Source organism: Balearica regulorum, chromosome Z (genome assembly GCF_011004875.1).
Source record: "Balearica regulorum gibbericeps isolate bBalReg1 chromosome Z, bBalReg1.pri, whole genome shotgun sequence".
Taxonomy (NCBI): domain Eukaryota; kingdom Metazoa; phylum Chordata; class Aves; order Gruiformes; family Gruidae; genus Balearica; species Balearica regulorum.
The window spans coordinates 10,000,716-10,021,859 of NC_046220.1; the positions used below are offsets into that span (position 1 = coordinate 10,000,716).

The 21,144-nt window shown below is 44.6% G+C and overlaps 2 protein-coding genes across 8 annotated transcripts in view; one reads left to right on the top strand and one right to left on the bottom strand.

Moving 5' to 3' along the window:
* Positions 1-21,144, bottom strand: part of RNF20 (ring finger protein 20) — a 65,197-nt gene that overhangs the window by 981 nt on the left and 43,072 nt on the right. Inside the window, exons 1-20 of one of the 6 annotated variants that reach the window (XM_075740686.1) lie at positions 16,635-16,679; positions 14,220-14,285; positions 13,849-14,019; positions 13,544-13,711; positions 13,287-13,434; positions 12,945-13,127; positions 11,596-11,714; positions 10,607-10,753; positions 10,345-10,422; positions 9,915-10,034; positions 8,546-8,725; positions 8,215-8,350; positions 7,443-7,564; positions 6,710-7,107; positions 5,998-6,115; positions 4,258-4,407; positions 3,090-3,302; positions 1,871-1,996; positions 659-799; positions 217-318 (exon numbers count right to left, since the gene is read on the bottom strand). In XM_075740686.1, the coding sequence (XP_075596801.1) occupies positions 217-318; positions 659-799; positions 1,871-1,996; positions 3,090-3,302; positions 4,258-4,407; positions 5,998-6,115; positions 6,710-7,107; positions 7,443-7,564; positions 8,215-8,350; positions 8,546-8,725; positions 9,915-10,034; positions 10,345-10,422; positions 10,607-10,753; positions 11,596-11,714; positions 12,945-13,127; positions 13,287-13,434; positions 13,544-13,711; positions 13,849-13,977 (2,778 nt within the window). In that variant the 5' untranslated portion in view covers positions 13,978-14,019; positions 14,220-14,285; positions 16,635-16,679. Of the gene's footprint in view, positions 1-216; positions 319-658; positions 800-1,870; positions 1,997-3,089; positions 3,303-4,257; positions 4,408-5,997; positions 6,116-6,709; positions 7,108-7,442; positions 7,565-8,214; positions 8,351-8,545; positions 8,726-9,914; positions 10,035-10,344; positions 10,423-10,606; positions 10,754-11,595; positions 11,715-12,944; positions 13,128-13,286; positions 13,435-13,543; positions 13,712-13,848; positions 14,020-14,219; positions 14,286-16,462; positions 16,575-16,634; positions 17,064-21,144 lie in introns of those variants that run through there. The other 5 variants (XM_075740687.1, XM_075740690.1, XM_075740685.1 and 2 more) reach the window with 5 other exon arrangements.
* The window catches only part of PGAP4 (post-GPI attachment to proteins GalNAc transferase 4), a 28,244-nt gene continuing 23,896 nt past the window's right edge, over positions 16,797-21,144 (top strand). Inside the window, exons 1-2 of one of the 2 annotated variants that reach the window (XR_012833117.1) lie at positions 16,797-16,933; positions 16,965-17,784. The gene's annotated coding sequence lies outside the window, so the exon portion shown is untranslated. Of the gene's footprint in view, positions 16,934-16,964; positions 17,785-21,144 lie in introns of those variants that run through there. The other variant, XM_075740692.1, reaches the window with a different exon arrangement.

Here is a 21,144-nt window from a genome sequence, read left to right on the forward strand (position 1 = left end):
CAGAAACATTACAGTGAGGGCACACTGCATTGCACTAGGTATGCAATGCACTAGGTAAAAGATGACTGAAGATGAAGGTCCTTCCATTTCTCATAAGGAGAGGGTGGTTTCTTCAATAGCAGAGTACAGACAAGAGATGTCAAATACTGAAAACATGACTACACAGCCTTTTGAATACAGAGTTAACAAAGTAAGTTGATAGAGACAGCTAATCACCTTGTAATCCTTGATTTCTTCCATCAATATCTCATCACAGTTGGGAACCATGTCAGGCTTCTTAGTGGTCTCTAGCTTCCTGCGTAACCTAGAAATGTCTTCCTGCATAAAAACAAGAGACCAAATAAATGAGTTGTATATTCTCTGACACAGCTTCTTCAGGGATCAAAGAGAACTAGCACCTGGCCAACAGTGCACCTGGCCAAGTAACTCCACTCATATTTTCATACTCAACAACAGATTACATTGTCACCTCGTGCCACATGTAATGTCCGTTATCAGCGGACAAAATCTGAAAGAGCCAAGACCTGATGAAGCTGAAATCAAAGTGAAACTGGATCCCCAAAAAAGTAGTGTAGTTGAAACCAACTCCAAGATCAATGTACAAGGAGACAGACATCAAAGCAGACAGATACTGAAGGATTGTACAAGAGCTATATACCTCAGCCCTTTTGAAGTTGAACATCTCTTTCTCTCTAGTTACTCTGTTTTCCACAATCTCATCCTGGAAGTCATGTAACTTCTTCTGAGCCAGCTCTAGCTGTGCTTTCAGATCATCCGCAAGTTGGGCTGCATCCATGGCCTGAAAAAGAAAACCAGTATAGAAGCACCAAACGTGGAAAAAGAGCTGATTGCCACTGCCTGGCAATCTAAGACTGCTCACAGAATACTCCTCAGGCTGCTGGAGATCTATTTTTTTCAATCTAATTTTGCTACTTCCAAATAGAATAACTGGAATTACTCCTTAAACATTACTTCAACAGCAAAATATCTTATTATTAACAAGTTCTAATAATTTAACTTCAGCATTCCTCTTCAGTAGAGACAACCCCTGTCAAAGTGCAATGCATGTCACTTAGAAAAATACTAATGACCACACAATTGTCTTTTTCAAGTACTTTCAGCCTTCCACCTTCTGCATTTCCTCTACTAAATTGTTTAGGGGCAGTTCTATAGCTAACTACACAGAACTGCAATTATAAGTGTTTATTTTTGAATAATTTTTTCTTTTCACCAGTTCTCCTATCACTTTCTAACTGTCCCTGTACCAATGAATCTATTAGCCAAGTTCCCTCAATTCCACAGATTGTGATATTAAGCACAAATGATTATGCTGAATTCCCATCTCCTTTTCACAATGATATTTCTGCTTTCCTGTCTGTTTTAATGTCATTGCTGCATTTCTACCAAAGATTTAACAACAAAGGCACATCAACCATGAAACTTAGCCTTACTTCACTCATTACAGACCTACTTTATTGATCTTAGACATCTGTTAAGGTCTTAACATTCTCCAGCCATATTTTCCTTTTACTTACCCCATCTTTCCTATAAAAGCTTTGACCCCAGTTAATTTCACCTGGCTGCTGCCTCTTCTTTCATAATAGGTTTCCTTTTAAAGGCGTCTTACTTCAGGTCCCTAATCCTACTTTCACAGAAACACCTATGACCTGCTCCACCTTATCAAAGGAAACATCAGTCTACAATTCTTTAATCAGAATGCTCTTCAGGACCTCTCAGCCTTCTGGTATACTACTCCAAAATCGGGGAATATCTGGCTCCGTAATACCAGTGAGAGCTAAGAGCCTTCTACGCTTCCCACAAGACAACAATTCCATCTTACAATCCAAGAGGAAATCAAGCAATCACTCACCTTGCGTTTGTTCATCTCCAGGGCCTGTGTTCGGAGACCTAGTTCCTTCTCGCCTGTTCCAATACTGCTTTGCAGTAAGTGTTCCTTCTCCTCCAGCTTACGTACAACCTGCAGCTGGGCATCCACCTTGGAAAGGGAAAGAGGAGGTACAGAAGGACTAAAATACATGCTCTGCAGGTCTTCAGAGCTGCTATTGAAGCTGCATCCTAAAACTATCCCTGCCTCCCCGTTACTAAGGAGTACCTCTTCAGCTTGCCTTTTTCTCCTTGAACATTAGCAGTCTAAGAGCTGTAACCAGACCTCTCCAGTAAACACTTTAAAACTTGGCAGTCAAATACTTGCAACAGACATTTTTTTGAAGGTGGCTTAGAGAATTGCTGCAAAGCAGTGAACAGTTCCACCTTGGTTCCAAGGATGGCAGAATATATATGTAAAAGTACCATTACAACAGGAAAATAACTTCCCACTTTCCTTCTCCCTCCTTGCTCTCCATAGCAATGAGCCTGTAGGACATTTATACTCATAAAGCAGGTCCCTTTGAAGTCTGATGCAGCATACCTATATTGATTAGGGTAATATTCCCTCCTGTACTGATTTTGGCAGGAATACAGTTAATTCTCTTCATAGCAGCTCATATAGTGCTGTATTGTGGATTAGGGATCAAACAGCATCAATAACACACTACTGGTTTAGCTACTGCTGAACAGTACTTACACAGCATCGAGACTACCTGTGTCTCATACTGCCCGCTAGCAAGTAGGCTGGGGGTGCACAAGAAGCTGGAAGGGGACACAGCTGGGACAGCTGACCCCAACTGACCACAGGGATATTCCATACAATATGGCATCACATTCAGCAATAAAAGCTGGTGGAAAGGAGGAAGCAAGGGGATGTTCAGAGTTTGTCTTCCCAATTAACCGTTACACATGATGAAGGCGTGCTTTCCTGGAGATGGCTGAACTCCTGCCTGCTGATGAGAAGTGGTGAATGAATTCCTTGTTTTGCTTTGCCTGTGCACACAACTTTCCTTTAAATATTGAAACTGTCTTTATCTCAACTCCCCAGTTTTCTCACTTTTGCCTTTCTGATTCTCTCCCCGATGCCACTGTGGGGGAGCAAGCAAGTGGCTGTGTGGAGCTCAGCTGCCGACCAGAGTTAACCAACAACACCTCTACCTTCCCACATCATTTCTGTTGCCTTCTCTGCTTCTCCACATTACCTGTGTCTTCAGTGTCAAAACTTGGTCTGCCAGCTCCTCCTTCTCCTCTTTCAGCAACTTATGGATCTGGTTGGACTTGATGCGTTCTGACATCAGTTTGAAGTTGGCATCATCCTTCTCCCGCAGCTGCTGCATCAGGCGGATGTTCTGTTCCTGCATGTCTTCAAAGGCTTGGCCTGTGACATCCATTTCTGACAGCAGAGCCTCCTCCTCCTGGAAAAGAATCACAGGCTCTGGCAAAACTGTCTCCTGTACCCCCTACAATGGCCCTGAGCATTTTACTTAGGGACACCAAACGTAGCACAGATGAAAGATGCCTCAATATCAGAGAACAGTATCTTCCCAGCAACCAGAAAAAAGTGGTCCCTGGAAGTCTGCACCATAGCAGAGATGTCCTGAATTAGAAGGTGTAAAAAAAAAAAAAAAAAACAGTCCTCTCCACAAGCGTTCACAGACAGTGGCAAAATCAGCTGTGGCACAGTCGTTGCCAGAGCTAGGTTGAAACCACCTCCCAGCTTCAGGCAGCTAGCGGAATAGCTGTCATATACGCTAGGCCAAGAATTCTACATGTGGACAACTCAACAGTTTCTTACTAACTGGCTGCCAAGACCCTTAAACTCACATAGGCCACTTCAACATTAAAGGAGTAAGTGGCAAGATAGAACAGTTCTGTACTATAAGGAAAAGAATCTGAATTCTAAAAAAGTATATGTCAAGTCACTGGCTGCCTCTCCCTTACTGAGGTGGTCCTGCTATCTCAACATTAGATTAAGCCCTTTTTTTGTGGAAGAAGGTATGTCATGGTACCACACACAATTGTATGAACTGTGCAGATAATACTTTTAAAAAGAAATTGTCAACCTCCTCCCCTAGAGGCTGATCAAGCTATCTCTCCTCTGTGCTCTTCACATAGGCCACAAACGATTATAATTAACATTCCCCACCACCCCTGCCTGAACTTTGTGACACCCTGGTGTAGCAGGGGGGTTTTGTTTGTTGTTGGGTTTTGGCTGGTTAGGTTTTTGCCCTTTGGTAAACACAGACAAAACTCACATCTCTGCCTCAGAGACAGAAATTCCTTCTCTCAGGTAATCTTCCTGGCTGTAACCTGAAGGCAATTCCTTTCCAGATGCTCCAGCCAAGACAGAACTTGTCAGAAAGTTCTTACCTGCTTAGCCATGGCTAGTTTCTTCTGTAAATACTCAATTTGTTCCTCCACTGCTCGGATCTTGCGGAGGGCATCTTCATCAGCCATCTTTTTACTCTCCTTTTTCTCCTTGTCTTCCAATTCTTTCACCCTCTGCCTCAGTTCTTCCAGCTACAGCAAGGACAAAACAGAAGTGATACTAAACACAAGAATGTGGCCTGAACATTGTTAAGAGCCTGTTTTCCCCACAATTCTCTGAAACACTAAAGAAACTGTCTCCAAACCATGGGAAAAGCAAACCCATCTCATCTTGACAGGACAGTGTATTACTGGCAGATGGACCATTAAGATGGGGTGTAAGCCCAAGATCTTGATTTCGAACCTTTGAAAACTCCCTAGCATCTCTTTTATCAGAGTAGAAACATTAGTATCTTGCAGTTGCATACATAAGGGTATGTGGACAGACAGCGTCTGCTCCTCTAAGGGTGCATGGTCAAGGACCTTTTTAAGTATGAAAAGAATAAGAAAAGGAGGAAGCCATAAACAAAATATACAGAGACACAAACCTGACAGCCAAATGGTAAGGGAGGCAGTGATGAGAACAAAACCTGGGCAGTCACACTAATTGATGTGAGTATGTCAAGAGTGTAGGAATGTTTATTCTAGCAAGGCTATCTGACTTTGGACTCTGTAAATTTGGAAATCAGGAGCAGGAGGGGGGAGGCAGGAAAGGAGGAAACCAGGAACAAAATATACAGAGAGACAGATCTGACAAAAATACGGAGACAAAGACAAGAAACAAACCTCCCCAGTCACAATAGCTGATAGGCTACCAAGAAACTACAGGCACCACTTCCAGGAAGATCAACCTGGACTTTGCAACCGGTAAGACTGTAAACGGGGGGTGGATCCTGGACTGGGAGGGCTATGGGAACTGATAGAGCTGTAGTACAAACTTATGAGGGATGTGCAGGGGACGAGAGCAAGGATGAACAAATTTGGGTTGCACAGGGAAGAGTATAAAAGGAGCTGGTCACATGTAAAATGAGGGCACTCGGTACACACTTGTCTGGCTTAGCCTTGAGCATGATCACCACAGCCTGTCCTATCTTCTTATTAAATATTTTCTTAAATATCTCTGTGTAATCTAACTCTCTAACCCATGTGTACATGTGCTGCATGCATGGAGTACTAGCTACAGGTGAGACCTGTATGTGAAGACAGCAGGAGGCCCTGGGATCACAGGGGTACCAGACAGAAGGGCCATGCTGGTACTTGAGGGATCTGCAAATGTGTGTGTGCCTGTCAACACAGAGAGTGTTGTGTGTGTGCCGGCACTAGCGACCTTCTACCTCTATCAGCTGAAGAGGAGAAAGGGGACTTGTGTATGCTTGTTTTGTGTGAGTCCTATACGTGCGTGCTGTTGAAGGCAGCACCTTGTCTGTGGCAGTCTGACCAGCGTGTCAGTGTCCTCTGTGCATGTACATCTCTGGGACATGTGCTCAGCTTTGCTACTGGTTGGATCTGCAACTGAGAAAGCAGTAGCCATGTCCCTCAGCCTGGGTAAAGGCATCATCCCTTCCCTGAGGAGGGTATCCCAAAATCTCCCTGGTCATCTCCAGAACAATCCAACCTCTCTTCTAAATGACAAAGACAACAAGAGAAACAATCTCCAGTTTTGAAGACAAAAACACCACAGTTCAAGTGCAGAGTATCTGAAAAGAAGTTTTAAGTAACACACTAAAGAGAAATTAAATTTACCTCAGCCTTTGCCTTCTTTTCAGCTGCCATCAGCTGCACTTTGTCTCTCTGCTCTTTGGGGGCAGAGCGGTACATATCTAGCAACAGCTTCATCTCCTTCTGGCTCTCCTGGGCCTTCCTGGAGACAGGGAGATAGACAAATGTGACAACACAGCAGGAAAGTTATGCTGTTACATATCCAGCATGAGCGTCAAAGCAATACTCTCTCCATCTCCCACATGGCATGCATATGGAGTTGTCCTTGGCTCATCTTACCGTGGTAATGTAGAATAGCCAAAGAGTATGGGGTAGAAGCTGAAAAGAAACATGTTCAGGCACATATAGGTTGAAAAGCCGAGAGAAGTGGGGTGGGAAGGAAATATGTACCCTAACAGTAAGCAACAATTATCCATCTTTGCTTTGGTTCTGATCCAAGACAGGGAAGACCACTGTGCCCTCATTAATAAAGCTGCCACTGTAAAGCTTTACTCAATTGTTCCGACAACAAATAAAGATTATTTGACCCACACTATGAAGTAACTGGTTTGGTAATTCATGCTTTAGGTTGTCATGGGAGAAATGTTACTACATTGTCCAAATCACAATCAGATAAAGGTGCCAGAAACCTCTCACTTCAGTGAAGCTAATCTCGTAAGAGTGAGCTACAAGTCACCTTACACAAACAGCCCAGTTTGGGCACTACTCAAGCAGAAAAGGCAGGGACAACTCTTACTTGAGCTCAGCCTTCAGCTGCTTGATCACTTCAGCCTCCTTCTTTCTTCCATCTTCATGTTTTCCTTTTTCCTTCTCTTTGGACTCTCTCTCCTTCTCAGATTCCTTCTGCTTCTGCTTTTCCCGCTCTCGTTCTTTTTCCTTTTCTTTCTCTTTCTCTCGCTCTCTCTCTTTCTCTTTTTCCTTCTCTCGTTCCCTCTCTCTCTCCCGTCTCTCTCGCTCCCTTTCCTCTTCATCTCGCCTGGCCTTCATTTCATTAACATCTTCAGAAGCAGTCTTGGGGACAGACACTTGGGCAGAAGAATCATCAGGCTCCTGCTTGACCTCTTGAGGTTCCTCCTTTGTGTCTTCAGTGCTGGACTGGGACTGTAAGAGAGCACTACCACTGCGAGAACGGATCTGTTGTGGAACAGTAAGAAAGAAGACACAGAACAAAACAAACCATTACGTTCTTAGCCAGAAATCTACCTTATCCCCCTTCCCTTGTCTTCCCAGATCCATGCTTGCATGCCCCCTCCATAAGTGCTACTACTTTGCATGGAGTACTCACTATACAGCTACAAAGGAAGACCATTCATTTGGTAAGTGGAAGCAGTAAAGCGTAGAGCTCCATCAAGAACTACATTGCATCCTGCATGCCATATCAGAAAAGCTGATATTGCAGGCAAGGGTGACAGCATTCCCTCTTCTCCTAAGCACTTTTGGCTCTCTTCTGGTATTTCCTGCTCTGATACCTTGCTCAAGTCAGATTGGGCCTCTCTCAGTTTGCGCTTGTATCTTAACACCTCTCCCTTCAGCTGGTGGTTGTGATTTTGGAGGCTGCTGATGAGATGACGCATCTCTCGATTAATTGGGCCTACAAAAACAGAAACAGAACTGTAACAAACCACACTTTTGCTGACCTTCTGCAAAGACTTTCATGGAGATTGTCGCTGCCACTTGACTTGTTCTCTAAGAACCAAAATAAAACTCTTATCATTCTGCCACACAACAGAGCAATACAACTTATTTGCAGAAAAGTAGTCATAGCAGTTTTACATGCAACCGTAAGTCCTTGCAAATTCCCAGTCCTAACTTCCTTTCAACATTACTTTTTTCCCCACATTCCTAAGGTAAATGTGTCATGCTACAAAAAAATCTTTATGATTTAAATTCTACTTTAGAAAGAATTTATTTCCTCTGATGAAATTTGAAAATTACTGTTTTCCTATCCAGGTTGTCCTTCCAGACTTGTAAATGAATCCTTCCTCAAAGTAATTTTTAATAATGCAAAATACTCTGTCATAAACCAAATTATTAGCAAAATTTATGTATTTTGCAGCATCTAAAAGGAAGTTAGATAACATGGAACTGACCTCCCACAAAGCACGTGAAGAAGTTTGGTTTTTGAGAGAGACCTCCCAGAACAAGTATTTAACAATAACAAAGAATCAAAGCAGTGCTCTAATGGGCAACGGCGGGAGGAGGGGGTTGTTTGTATTTAAGCACAGCAGAAAAACTCCATACCTGCTTGTTCATTGGCAGCAAGTGTCTGTTCAAACTCTATCCTCAACATCTCATATTCTTTGCGGACTTGTGCCAGGGTGTCCTCTAGCTGAATCACTTCTGTGCGTAGTTTCTTGTGAAGGCTGACCTCGTCCCTCTGAGGAGTAAGAAGGGGACAGAACTTGGTGCTGTGACCCTGGAGTATCTCTCACCTCATCAACATGAAGTACCAGAACAGATGAATTATTGCCAAAAACATAAATTCCCTGAGCATTCCCACAGCCACCCAGACCCAGCAGTGATGGTCAACAGGATGACAACGTTCCCTAGTCTGATGGAGCAGAGGTGCTACCTCGATTAGTTCCACCTGGCGCTGGTGTGTGGTGCGGGTGCCATGAAGCAAAGTGCGGGCCTCATCAAGATGTGCCTTCAGCTGGAGACTCTCATTATACAAAACAGAAAATTGGGACTGCATGCAGCGATATTCTGGGGTCTCCTTCACAGCCTCTTCCACTGCTCGTCGCAGCTCAACCTAATCAGGACACAAGAAAATGCCACAGAAAGAAAAACCTATCTCCTTGTCTTTGGTATCTATTTTGCAAGGTAGGAGAAGCACTAGGCTGTTTCTCTTGCATAGTCACATGACAAGAGGTTTTGATTCTCAGGTTCTGCAGCAACAGTTTCTCTCAAAGATATGAGCTTGGAAAATATGATATTCCTTTTCAATGAATTTACTGTAAAACCACGATCACCTAAAATCAGTAAAGATGGACACACAGAAAAGTATGATAGAAAACTAGAGAAAATACAACTGCAAGTAGGCATTATGTTAGCTTTCTACCAGTAAGAGAAATAATGACCGAAAGAGAAATGAGAGAAAACAGAAATACAAAGTGTAAATTTTCCTACAAAAAATTGTTAGCAAATTATTGTGACCAGCAGACATGTATATACACAGATACAGCTTAACACTAATTAAAAGAAAAAGAAACTTGTAAGCCAAATGATGTTTCTCTCAAAACAAACTCATATGGATAAAGAGAATTTAAAGGTGCCTCAAGACAGTTTCTGAAATGTCATATCTGAAACTCAGGTTATCAGCTCAGACATTTCTTATAACAGGCTAACAGATCTATTTATCACTAAAATAAAATTTAGATTATTCTCTGTATTATATACGTATCTACTATGGAGTCACAGCTTTTTGTGTTACCACCTTTAAGACCTGAGAAACTCATACACTGTTTCCTATCTGTCCATTCTGCCACACTGGGAAAGATTTAAGTTCATTGACTTTTTCAAGAGCCTAGCTCTCCTCCACAAGTCCCCTGATATTTTCAGTTCTCTGATTCCAGTCACACGGGGTGGGGGGAAGGTGTAAGAGGGCTCACCTCTTGATGTGAGCCCTCACATCACAAGAGGTGATGATGTGAGATTAGTTTTAACTAGACTTTATTAAAATGTACTGAATGGATCAGAATGGAAACAGGAAACAAGAAAACCACTACAACTTGCAAACATGACCACATGGTGTCACCAATGCACTGAACTGCAAGTGTAAGACACACCAACTTGCTAAGTTGTACCCTGCACAAAATATAACGCAGCTAAAGAGCAAGCACAGAATAGTAATGAGGTTTTCTGGAGACCCAGTACAGCAAGACAGAGAGCAACCAACCACACAGAACACCTTCATCCTCAAACAGGTTCAGATGTCTCACCTTGAGTTTTTCATTCTGTGTTGTTACTTCCTGAAGATCGTGGCGTAGTTCCTCCAACTCATTGAGGCGATTCCCAGCAAGCTCTTTATTCTCTTCCAGCTCTGCATTCATTTCCTCAAACTGTTGGGGATAAACTGCTTGTAAATTCTACTGTTAATGTATCTATTGAGGGTATTAATTAATTAACTGTTTATACAGTAACAGAAATTACAGACTTAACAGTCAGGTAACATTACCAAGGGAGACAGAGTCTACTTCCATCAGGTCTGTTTCATAAGTAGGAAACTTGTACAGACACAATGGCTTGACCAGAGTCACCCAGATTTGTGGCAAAGGAGGTATCTAAATTCTGTTCCAATCTATGGCCCTACACACAAGCTCTCCCTGACTTTATTCCTCCCCTTGACCACAACCAAGCCCCTGACATTACCTTGCGGGCATTAATGGTGATCGTGCCCCCATAGAGGCTGCTCCCAGCTCCATATACCTTGTAGCCTTTGGAATTTACCTGCAAAAAAGGTGATAGATTTCATCAATACCTGATTAAATGCCAAGACCCCTCATATAGCATACTCAGGACCAAAGATGGTACGCTACTGATTCTCACTTCTCACAGCAAAGTATCGTAAGATCATGTCACACATCTCAAAACTACACCCGTGTCTCTGGTTCTCAAAGAGGTTGGTGCTTACCCGTTCCAGAACATCTGCTAAGTGCCGGTTGAGTCTCTGCTCCCTCTTGCGTATCTTGTCAATATCCCACTGAAGGTCATCAATCATAGTCTCCAGAACAGACACACGAGATTCTGCTGTCTCCACTCTCTCTTGCAGCTTGGAGAACTGCAATCAAAACAGTATTTCAGCCACCATATTGCACAGAACCAATATTTTCTGAGACTGCTCAATACTCATTTTTCTCTTTTTCGTCATACCCTGGATTCCTGTGCTTTCCACCCATCTTTTGCTGTGGTGACAGACTACTCAATGAGCTGTCCTGAATTTTAGACTGGCTGAATCCCAACACAGTAACGAAAGTAACACAAAACTGAAAATGGAAAAAGGGCAAGAAGTTGGTAATACACGGCAGAGTACAGAGGCAGCCACCTCATCTTATTCCACGGCACTTTTGTTGTTGTTGTTAAAAACTTTTCAATCCATATGTTCATCTACTCTACAGACTACTGAAGTGCTCAGTGGTCTAACATCAAGCAAGGCCAGCGTTAACACAGTTATTAAAGGAACTGAAACCTCTGAAATAAATACCACCAATAAAGCGAATCCCTTAATGACTGGGATCATCTTGTAATTTATGTTGTTACACTTTCATACATGACCCCGAGAAACCAAGGAATTTGAAGCGACAGGGATGTCACACAATCACCTTAGCATCACCTTACTACTTCCTCGGCTCTGTTTTAAAATTCAATCCATACAACTCATTGGTCTGGTTATACTCTTTCACTCAGTGATGTAACAAGCAAAGCAACCTGAACCACACAGAAAATCTCTGTACAGTTCTCCAGAACAACAACCCTTTCCATAACCTTTGTTCAGAAGGCAACTTTCAAATCTTGTTGCTCCTGTCCCTCTCCAAGGTAATAACTTGCTTTCTAAACTATGGTAACCACAAATTATTCTAAGAAGGACCCCAAAGCAGAGTTCTTTCTCTCTCCTTTTTATACCTCCTGAGACATGATTCGGTGCTTCTCCTGAAGAACATCAGCCAGTTCCTGCAGTCGTCCGTTTTCATGTGAGAGGTAGGTATTAAGCTCCAGCACTGCTTCTTCCATCAATGAAATATCTGAAAGGTGCATAAAAAAAAAAGGAGATGAACAGAAATCAAGGAAGACTCTTTTTAATTTTTAAACAGCAAAGAGAAAAAAAGAAAACAGAAAAAGAAATTCTGGTTTTAACTTCTACTTACTACATCTCTCCAGCAGGTGGTTCCTGAGGGTCTAACCTCCAGCCACACAGAGCTTTGACTTGCATTCACTAAGCAAAAGGCTCTGCATTTTAACATACTACACATTCCCAATTGTCAAAGTTACTGTCCCCTAATGTCAGAGATCATTCAGTATCAGCAACACAGAATATGGCCTTGTAATCCAGTGACACCCTAATGCAGGTCAAATTCATGTGTAAACCTGCTACAACAGGTGGCTTAAGCTAATATACCAGATGACAATTACAGCAACTGAGTACAGGCTCACATTGCACTAATGCCAATGCTAGTATGGAGTTTAAGATTGCCAACCAAGGATAGTAACGCTTCCCTACACCAATGCTAGACCTGCCAGAACTCCTTGACCAGAGCATATAAAACACTATGGAAAGAAGGCAAACCAAGGATGAGTTGATATGCCACCTAAATTTTCATTCAAAAGATTAAAATTCTAACCTTAAGCTAATGAAGTTTTTCAGTCGTCTGAGTGTAAATTGAATCTACTACATTAATTTTCAGACGCTAGTGGTTCAGCTTTCATCTACAGAACTCTGCTTTGTGTTCAAAACTGACAGCTACACTAGGCATACCAGTATAATACTAGACATTGGATGGTTACCATTTTGCTCAAAACTCGGAGGAAACCGAGAAGCTTATTATTCCTACACCTTTTACTACGCTGCAAGTGAAAAGGAGTCCAATATATCAGTTTACAATACTGATTTCACTTCCTCGCTTGTAAGCATGAAGCATTTTACCCAGTGCCTGAGGACAACTGGGTGACAAGGTTCAACTGTAATCTGTAACTTTTCAGGTACACAAACTCACTACAGGCAGAAACAAGCCTTTCCTTAGCCCAACACACTGGGCAGTTTTCAGCATTCAAATTTTGAGGCAGTTATAATGCACTTCTGACATATAGTACTAGTCTTTAGAGGTTTTGGTTATTGACAGTCTGGAAAGCTAAGCCAACTTATTTTGGAAAATAAATGACCACAAGAAGGTCTAAGCCTTAATGCTTACAATGCAGAATCACATCTAAGCTGGGGGTAGATGGGGATCCTTGAGTATCAGCCACCTTGGTCATACCTCCACTATTCAGCTTGTGGGACAGCACATCCACTTTCTCTTGCAGCTTGTCATACATTGTCACAATCTGGGCAACAGCACGGCGGGAGGATTCTACACGCTCTTGCAGCTGAGATTCTATCTCCTCACTAGTGCTGCTGGCTAGAGTGGCTAGGAAGGAGAATGCTGGCTCCAATCCTTCACCTGAGAACAGAAAGAGGTGCAAAAAGTAAAAATGCTCTGTCAGACAACGTATCGCCAGTCTTCACAATCAGAGAGCCTCTGTCACCCTTCAAAGAAGGACATCAACATTGCCCACAGCTGAAATCCATCTTTTCCACTGTCCCCAGCCAGATGTCTCACCTCGCTCCCTCTCATCTTTGCGCTCTTGATTACTGTCCGAGTCTGGTTCAGGCTCCGGTACAACCAGCGCTTTTCTTTCAGACAAAAGGTCTCCAAGACCTTGGTCCAGGTCAAAGCGTTTAAGGATGATGCGGATATTTTCATCAAACTGAATGACAGGACAAGCAAGACAAAGAATGGATGTGAATAAAAGGAGTGCAGGGAACAGAAGAAGAGACAAGACAACAATGTATATAAAATCAAAGTGTATCACTAACCTGATTCCAGTATCGATTGATAATCAGCAGAGACGCATCATCAGTGGCCTGCCGACGCTCCAGCTTCTCAATGTGCTCCCGTAGCTCATCTTCAATGGCTTGCCGCTGGTCCAGCATCTCTGCTAGTTTCCGGTTCTTGGTCTGTAGGGTCCGGATGTCCATCTCCTCCTGCACAGGAGCACAAGTCAGGGCATGTTCCACACAAGCAAGATCACTGGGCTCATACAGAAGGCAAAGAAATGTTTATGTTTCCAGATTTAAAACAAAAGCCAGAGGTTGGGTGGGGTGGTGCAAGAAAGACACACCGTTGAAGAAACGCCACCAAGCTTAATGGTCTCCACTGTGGTCCCTGAATCTTCAACCCCTGCCTTCTTTTCTGGAGGTGCAGATGGGCCAGGCTCTCCAGCTGTCCGTTTATTGCCAATCCCAGACATGGTGGCTGAAGCATATAGAATCCCACCTTCTCAAAGTTCTTCCTGAACATTAAGGAACACTATTAAAAGAAAAAAAAAAAAACCAAACCAAACCCAAACACAAAAAAACCCACCAGCAAACAAACCCACACACAATCAACTCAATTTAGGGTTTCTAACATACATCCATCATGGTAACATAATAACAGCGCGTTGATGGGAAAAAAATCCACTGCTTGTAATGTTCAATGGAAGCAATGTACCTTATCACACTCTTTGGGGAAAAAAAATCTTCATGCAGGTTCAGTCTCTGCTTTTCTGATCTGTCTCTGTATTAACAAAAATGATTGGGGTTAGACTTTAACAAGTAACTGAGACTGTGTATACATGGCACCAGTTCACTTCATATCAACCAAATTGTTCTTATTATATCAACATTCAAACTCAGTTAAAACCAAGGGCAGCAACACCTTGAAGATGAGCCCTGTAAGAACTTATCTAGAGATCTTACAAATCCTATGGAACTGAACAGTGATTCCAAGCCAAGGTTTGCAAAGACCCATTTGAAGAGTTATCCTGTGTATCAAGAGAGACACAGACATGTTTGAAGGGTAGTTATGCACAAGTTAATGCAATCTGAAAAGCTCTAGACTACTAGTTACAGAATCAGAGAATAGTTGAGGCTGGAAGGGATGTCTGGATATCACCTGCTCAGTGGTCCCGAATAAAGCAGAGTCAGCCAGCGCAGGTTGCCAAGGGCCTTGTCCTGTCAGCTTTTGAGACTCTCTGGAGATAGGAACTCGGTATTGTCTCTGGGTAACCTATCCCAGTATTCGAAGACCCTCAGCAGTAAAAGTTTTTTCTTAGTCTGAACTGTATTTCTTGCAGTTCCCTAAAATATTATTTAGCAAAACAACAAATATCTCCTTAAAGGGCTTCCAAAACAAATATAGCAGCTAGTGATGGAAAACAAAACCAATCAGATCTTCATGAGACGTAAGCAGCATTCTTCTCCCATATTCCCTGATGCTGTGCCAAATCAATCTGCAGATCTCTACCTCTAATCTAAATGAAACCCAGCAGTAATAAAATGCAGACCATACAAGTAAGATTTATATTGTTCCATTTAAATCTATAGTGATATTTACAGTTAAGCTAAGAGTTACAAACTGAACCTGCCAGTTCTTATGTATTTGCTTTACTTGAGCAGTTCTACTGAAAATAATAAGGCTACTATGTTTTTTAAGATTAAGCTGGGCCACTGCTTTGCCAAATCTTAACATTTAACCAGCATTTTAGCTTGGCATTGCCCTTCACCATATGCAAAATAATATAAAGATTATTTCTAAATGAGTTACTGAAACAGCACATATATTGTTCCTGGAACCTATTAGCATGAGTATTAAATACATCTCAAAATTAAAAAATAAACAAAGACAACTTGCACTTAATCATTTTCCTCCTTTTAGCAACAGAATTCAGTGGGCATTGATTTTAGCTAGAATGACTAGGCCATTGGAGGGGGTAGGAGGAGCAGCTGTCACTAAAAACATTTGCTACCTATCATCAGTCCAGTGAGCCACCAGTGACTATTTGCCTTTCACATTTTTTGTCCACAGACAAAATACTTCTTCCATTGCTTCCCGACACCATCCATCACAGCTCTAGCTCCCCCTCTCCCCACTACTGACCTCCTCACCTACTGTATGCCAGGACCTGACCCACTAAGTTTTCATGACCTCATCAAGGATTGACTGTCCTCCCTATCAGGGACTCAGCTTCATCTTAATCCCCTTCTTATGGTTAAAACCCTCACATGGAGGCCAAAATACACCTCTAGCTGGCACTCCCCATGCCTACCACTGGCCAAAAGTCATCTACTCTGACCACCATCAATCACATGCAGAGAGCAAACTTCCCCAGGCCCAATACTTAGCCATTCATCTACCACTCGTGCCCACCAACAGCATTCGAGCCATCTTCCACGCTTGTGGCACCTCTCATCAAGAAGCCTTTCAAAGCTCACCATTCAGCTTCCTACACCCACCAGCCACTCTCTACGCTTTCATTTTTTGTTCATAAAATCTACAGTCCTTTGGAGCTCCCCAAAAACCTGTCACGGACACCCATTTCAAATCCCAGGCATCTCCCCCAGAGGCACCACCTCATACAGGCTACATAAAACTCTGCATTGCCCACTAGACTCCTCTCCACTCAGAGCAAGAAACCCACTCCAAACTGCCACTGGCTGCCCAAACACACATAAGGAGCCACGTCCCTGATGCCCACAAACATTCAGTGACCTGCCCTAACACCTGCTCCTGTATTCCACGCCCGGTGGGGACCCCCTCGTTCCTGCCACTGGCCCCACACACACCTCAGCGCCTCCCACACCACCGACCACCGCCCGTGCCCAAAGCCGCCACCCCCACTGCACGCATCCGGGCGCTCCGGCACTGCTCCCCAGGCACCGAGAGCCCCGCACCCGCTGCTGCCTCCTGCGTACCTCAGGGCACTCCCACACCTACCGCCCCTTAGGGCCATCCCTTCCTTCACGGGTGTGCAGCCCCTCCGCTCCCGCCCCTCCCCTGCCCCCGCACCCCCTCCACCCCCGCACCTCACCTCCCGGCCCGCCCCCTCCCAACCACCCGGCCCGGCCGCACCACAGACCCCCATACCCGCCCCAAAAACAGCAGCCGCCTCCACCGCCACCTTCCTCCCACCCACCGGAACCTGCTACGGCCGCCGGCGGTCCAATCCCGCGTGTGGCTGAACAGACGTCACGCAGCACCGCTCCTCCGCCGGCGCTGATCGGCAGCCGCCCCTTCCGGCGGCCATTTCGCCCTCATCCGTCATGGACGCTCATCGCCCTCCCACTTGCCCTCGCTCGACATGGCCGCCGTTGCCATGGTGCCGCGGAAGTGCCTGACGCCAGCGCCCTTACCCGTAAGAGAGATGGCTGCCGCCGCCCTTACCCGTACGAGAGATGGGTGCCGCCGCTCAGGCAGCCGCGGGACGCCGTGCTGTCTCACCACACGCTCCTCCGGGCCTCGGGAGGGCGCCGGGGGCTGGGCCTCCCGCCGGGGGCGGCCACCGGGCGAGCGGTCGCCTGACGACAGCCCCGTCCTCCGGAGGGGGTGTATCCTACCGACACCCACGTTCCCCGCGCAGTACTCCGTGGGTATATATAAAGTGTACGTCAACTTTTGTCATGCAGATATTTAGATATAGCGCGCAGACCTAGTTCCAACGAAGATTGAGGTAATATTTTTAGATAATGCAAGTTTAAAGTACAGTTTTAATATTTTAGGTTTAATATCTTCATCCTTGCCCATCTTTGTAGAAAAACATGAAAACACGTAACAAACATCATCGGACTGTCAGGGTTCCGCTTTATTTATCAGTTTAAACTAGATTTGTTTCTCTGAAGCAGCTGCAAGCTTTTTGTGCAGATGCTGGGGTTTCCGCAGCCGCTGTCTCTGCCGGAGAAGCCCAAAGAAGGTACGGTCCCCAGTTGGAAATCACAGTATAATGGGCTGCAACGCCCAAGAGCAATAGCCTAGCCTGGTAACGCACTACAAGACTTCAGGCTGAATTAACATCTGAATTCCTGAAGGAAAAGCAAAGCTTCCTCTAGGATTTTTTTTTTTTTTTTTCCCCTCCTTCCCCCTGCAGCTGCCGGAAAGAGCTTGGTGAGCCAGTGAGCTGCTGCGGCTTTGTGAGCAAATGTGAAAGCAGCTGGGATGGGGAAGTTGACCAGCTTGGTTGAAATCTGTATCTACACAGTACTGGGGCACAAAATAAACTTCACGAAAGAGAACTGGAAAGGTGAGTACCTCGGGGGATTTTTTAAAAAGTTGCATTCAAACCTCTCCTAGTTTAAAAAAAAAACAACCAACCCCCAAACATATGCTAATGCATTTTCTGCCCACAGCATTTCCTTGCTTCTGGAGACCCCTTAGCTGAGTAAGAAACGGTTGGTATGTCATTGATTCTCAGTGCACCCAGTCCTTGACCAAAATGTCTGAAACCAAAAAGAGCTCTCTTGTTAAATTGAATGTACTCCAAATCAGGTATTGAAGTCAGAATAGCTTTCAGGCCTTGTGTTTTCCCTGCCTTTGCTTTATACTTGGCTTTTTTTCCCTCTACATACTTTTTCTCAGGTGTTGATCCCATGCAGACATGCTTTACATCATCACAGCAAAACTGTAACTGAAATGGGGACAATCACAACCTTTTATTTAATTTCATGTCTGTATCTTTATGCACCTCGGCACTTCCTCCACAGAAAAGAAAAACCTATTTCCTGCAAAGCACTCTCCTGCTCTGTACATTGTTTTCCATATCTGTGTTAATTCCCATGCTTTAGATAAGTATTCAGACTGATCTTTGAGCTGCTTTTTTATGCACTGCATACTGCAGTGTTTGGGCCTGCCCTAGAACAGGGCTTAAAAGGGAAAGTTCTTGCAGCCAGCTAGATTGTAATGCTAAAAAAAGAGATGGCTGTGTTTCAAGATATCTGTGTAGCTTGCCACACAGCATGCAAACTCGAGACATAAAGATTGCCGCCCTCCTTCTCCTCCTCCCCTCCATTACCACTCTGATTTTACATAATTCCTGACAGCATTTCCTCTGAGCGCTGAGACATTTGCTCCCCTCCAGTAGAAGGTGTCATTCCCCTCAGCGGTGTTTGTAGATTAACTGTCACATCCTCGTGAATTGTTATGCACAGACAATACATCAGATGTGGAAAAAAATACAAGCATAAAGATGAGCGCTAAGGAGAGAGAATGTTAATACTTGTATTAATACTTGAGGTACTTTTGCGAAGAAACTGGGAGGGCTGAGCAATCCAATGTCACTGAAGAGGAACTCCAGATGATGTCCTGCAGCAATCTGCAATTATGTAGAGTTTTCTAGGAATGTGACAGGTAGGGTTGCTTCTCCTTGAAACTAGCAGGTTCAACCACAGTCCTTCATTTGCAATTGCTGTAAGGGAGAGTTAAGGACATACTTCATTCAAAACTATAGCTGCTTATGAATTTGAATGACGGAAGCAGAGAGGTTCTTGGAAAGGATGTGCACTAGTTTTAGCATGAGCAGAGGGGAGGCTGATAGGAGGAAACAGACCAAAGAGTAAATGAAGTTGTGTCAAGAACAGCCTACAGAGGAGACAATTTTGACCTCATAGTGTTGCCGTGCTAAGGCTCTGACCGCAAAAGGACACTCAGATTGGCTCCTTGTGTAAACAAGACTGGCACAGTCTTGTGACCACAGTTGTGCAGAGCCTCACCCATTACCTGTTCATCTCTATTCCAAATCAAAAGGACCTACAAAGACTCAAATATTGGCTCTACCTCAAGCTGTAAGAGTAGTAGCATCGTATACCAAAGTTTGTTTTGAAAGCCCAACGCACTGGCTTGAGATGTGTCCTCTTCAGTGAGGCAGGATGTTGAGACACTATTGGGAACTGCTCACACGTTACCCACATGTGTCTGAACAGGCAGCATGCAGATGCATAGTAAATTTGGAAGTTTGGCACACCCAGGATGGTACTTAAAATGATCTTTCATCCAGTAGAACTGTGCTGCTTCCAAGAGGAAAGGCCGCATGGGAGATGGTGTGATAGCTGATCTCGCTAAACCTGTTAGTGAAACTCGCTTATGGCTAGCAGAAGGCTCTGCCCTGCAGGGCAGAGAGAAATCCTCTCCTTTGCTCTAAGGGTTATGTGCCCTGGAATCTGCTGAGGAAATACCAGAACAGATTTATTCCAAAGATGGGAATGGAAGAGCTTTGACCAGTCAGCTCCTGATGCTGTCAGTGGCAGATGGAGAAGGGTATTGCAGGTTGCATACACAAGGAAAGAGGTTGCAGAAACAGCCTTCAGGACTCGGGCCTCACAAGAAGCAACTAGCCTAATATAATAAGCTAAAAAAATGCCATCTTCAGGTGACTGTGAAGAGGTATAGCAAAATACTATCCATAACACTCACTGCCCTAAAAGAGCTAACCAGACCCCAGAATTAAATAGAGCAAAGCCCTTGCCATAAATAATTCTTTGGAAAAAGTATCTTTTTGTGTCAGTGTGGTGGGTTGACCCTGGCTGGAAGCCAGGTGCCCCCCAAAGCTGCTCTGTCACTGCCCTCCTCAGCTGGGCAGGGGAGAGAAAATATAAGGAAAGGTTCCTGGGTCGAGATAAGGGCAGGGAGACATCACTCACCAGTTACTGTCACAGGAAAAACAGACTCAACTCAGAAAAAAGTACGAATCAAAACAGAGCAGAGCAATGAGAAATAAACCCAAACCTTAAAACACCTCCCCCCACCCCTCCCTGCTTCCCAGGCCCAACTTCACTCCCCATTTCTCTCCCTCCTCCCCCCCAGTGGCACAGGGGGACGGGGAATGGGGGTTGTGGTCAGTTCCTCACACGCTGTCTCTGCTGCTCCTTCCTCCTCAGGGGGAGGACTCCTCACGCTCTGCCCCTGCTCCAGCCTGGGGGCCCTCCCACGGGAGACAGTCCTCCACCAACTTCTCCAACGTGAGTCCTTCCCACAGGCTGCAGTTCTTCACCAACTTCTCCAGTGTGGGTCCCTCCCATGGGGCGCAGACCTTCAGGAACAGACTGCTCCAGTGTGGGTCCCCCATGGGGTCACAAGTCCTGCCAGCAAACCTGCTCTGGCATGGGCTCCTCTCTCCGTGGGGCCACAGGTCCTGCCAGGAGCCTGCTCCAGTGTGGGCTTCCCACGGGGCCACAGCCTCCTTCAGGTGCCTCCACCTGCTCCAGCATGGGGTCCTCCATGGGCTGCAGGTGGAATCTCTAGTCCTCACCATCCTTCCTCCATGGGCTGCAGGGGTGTCACCGAAATTCGGGAATGAAAGAAAACTCCTTAACACTAATTTAGCATTAAGAAGCAGGCACTTCCTTTATTGCAGCGCTGGGTGTCAGGAGGATAGTTCCTCAAATCAGGCACACCTAATGCTGGTTCTCTTGTCATATTTATACAGAAATGTTACAAAGATTACAAAGTGGTACACTCCCCGTTCCAATAATTGGTTCATATTTCTTCACCTAGTATGCAAACTAGAACGCATGCTCAGTTCTGTTCTCCGCCTCTATCTTTTGAGTAGGTGGTATAATTTGGGTAGGGGGCTTATGGGTCAGTCGTCGTGGGGACCCTGGCACAATTA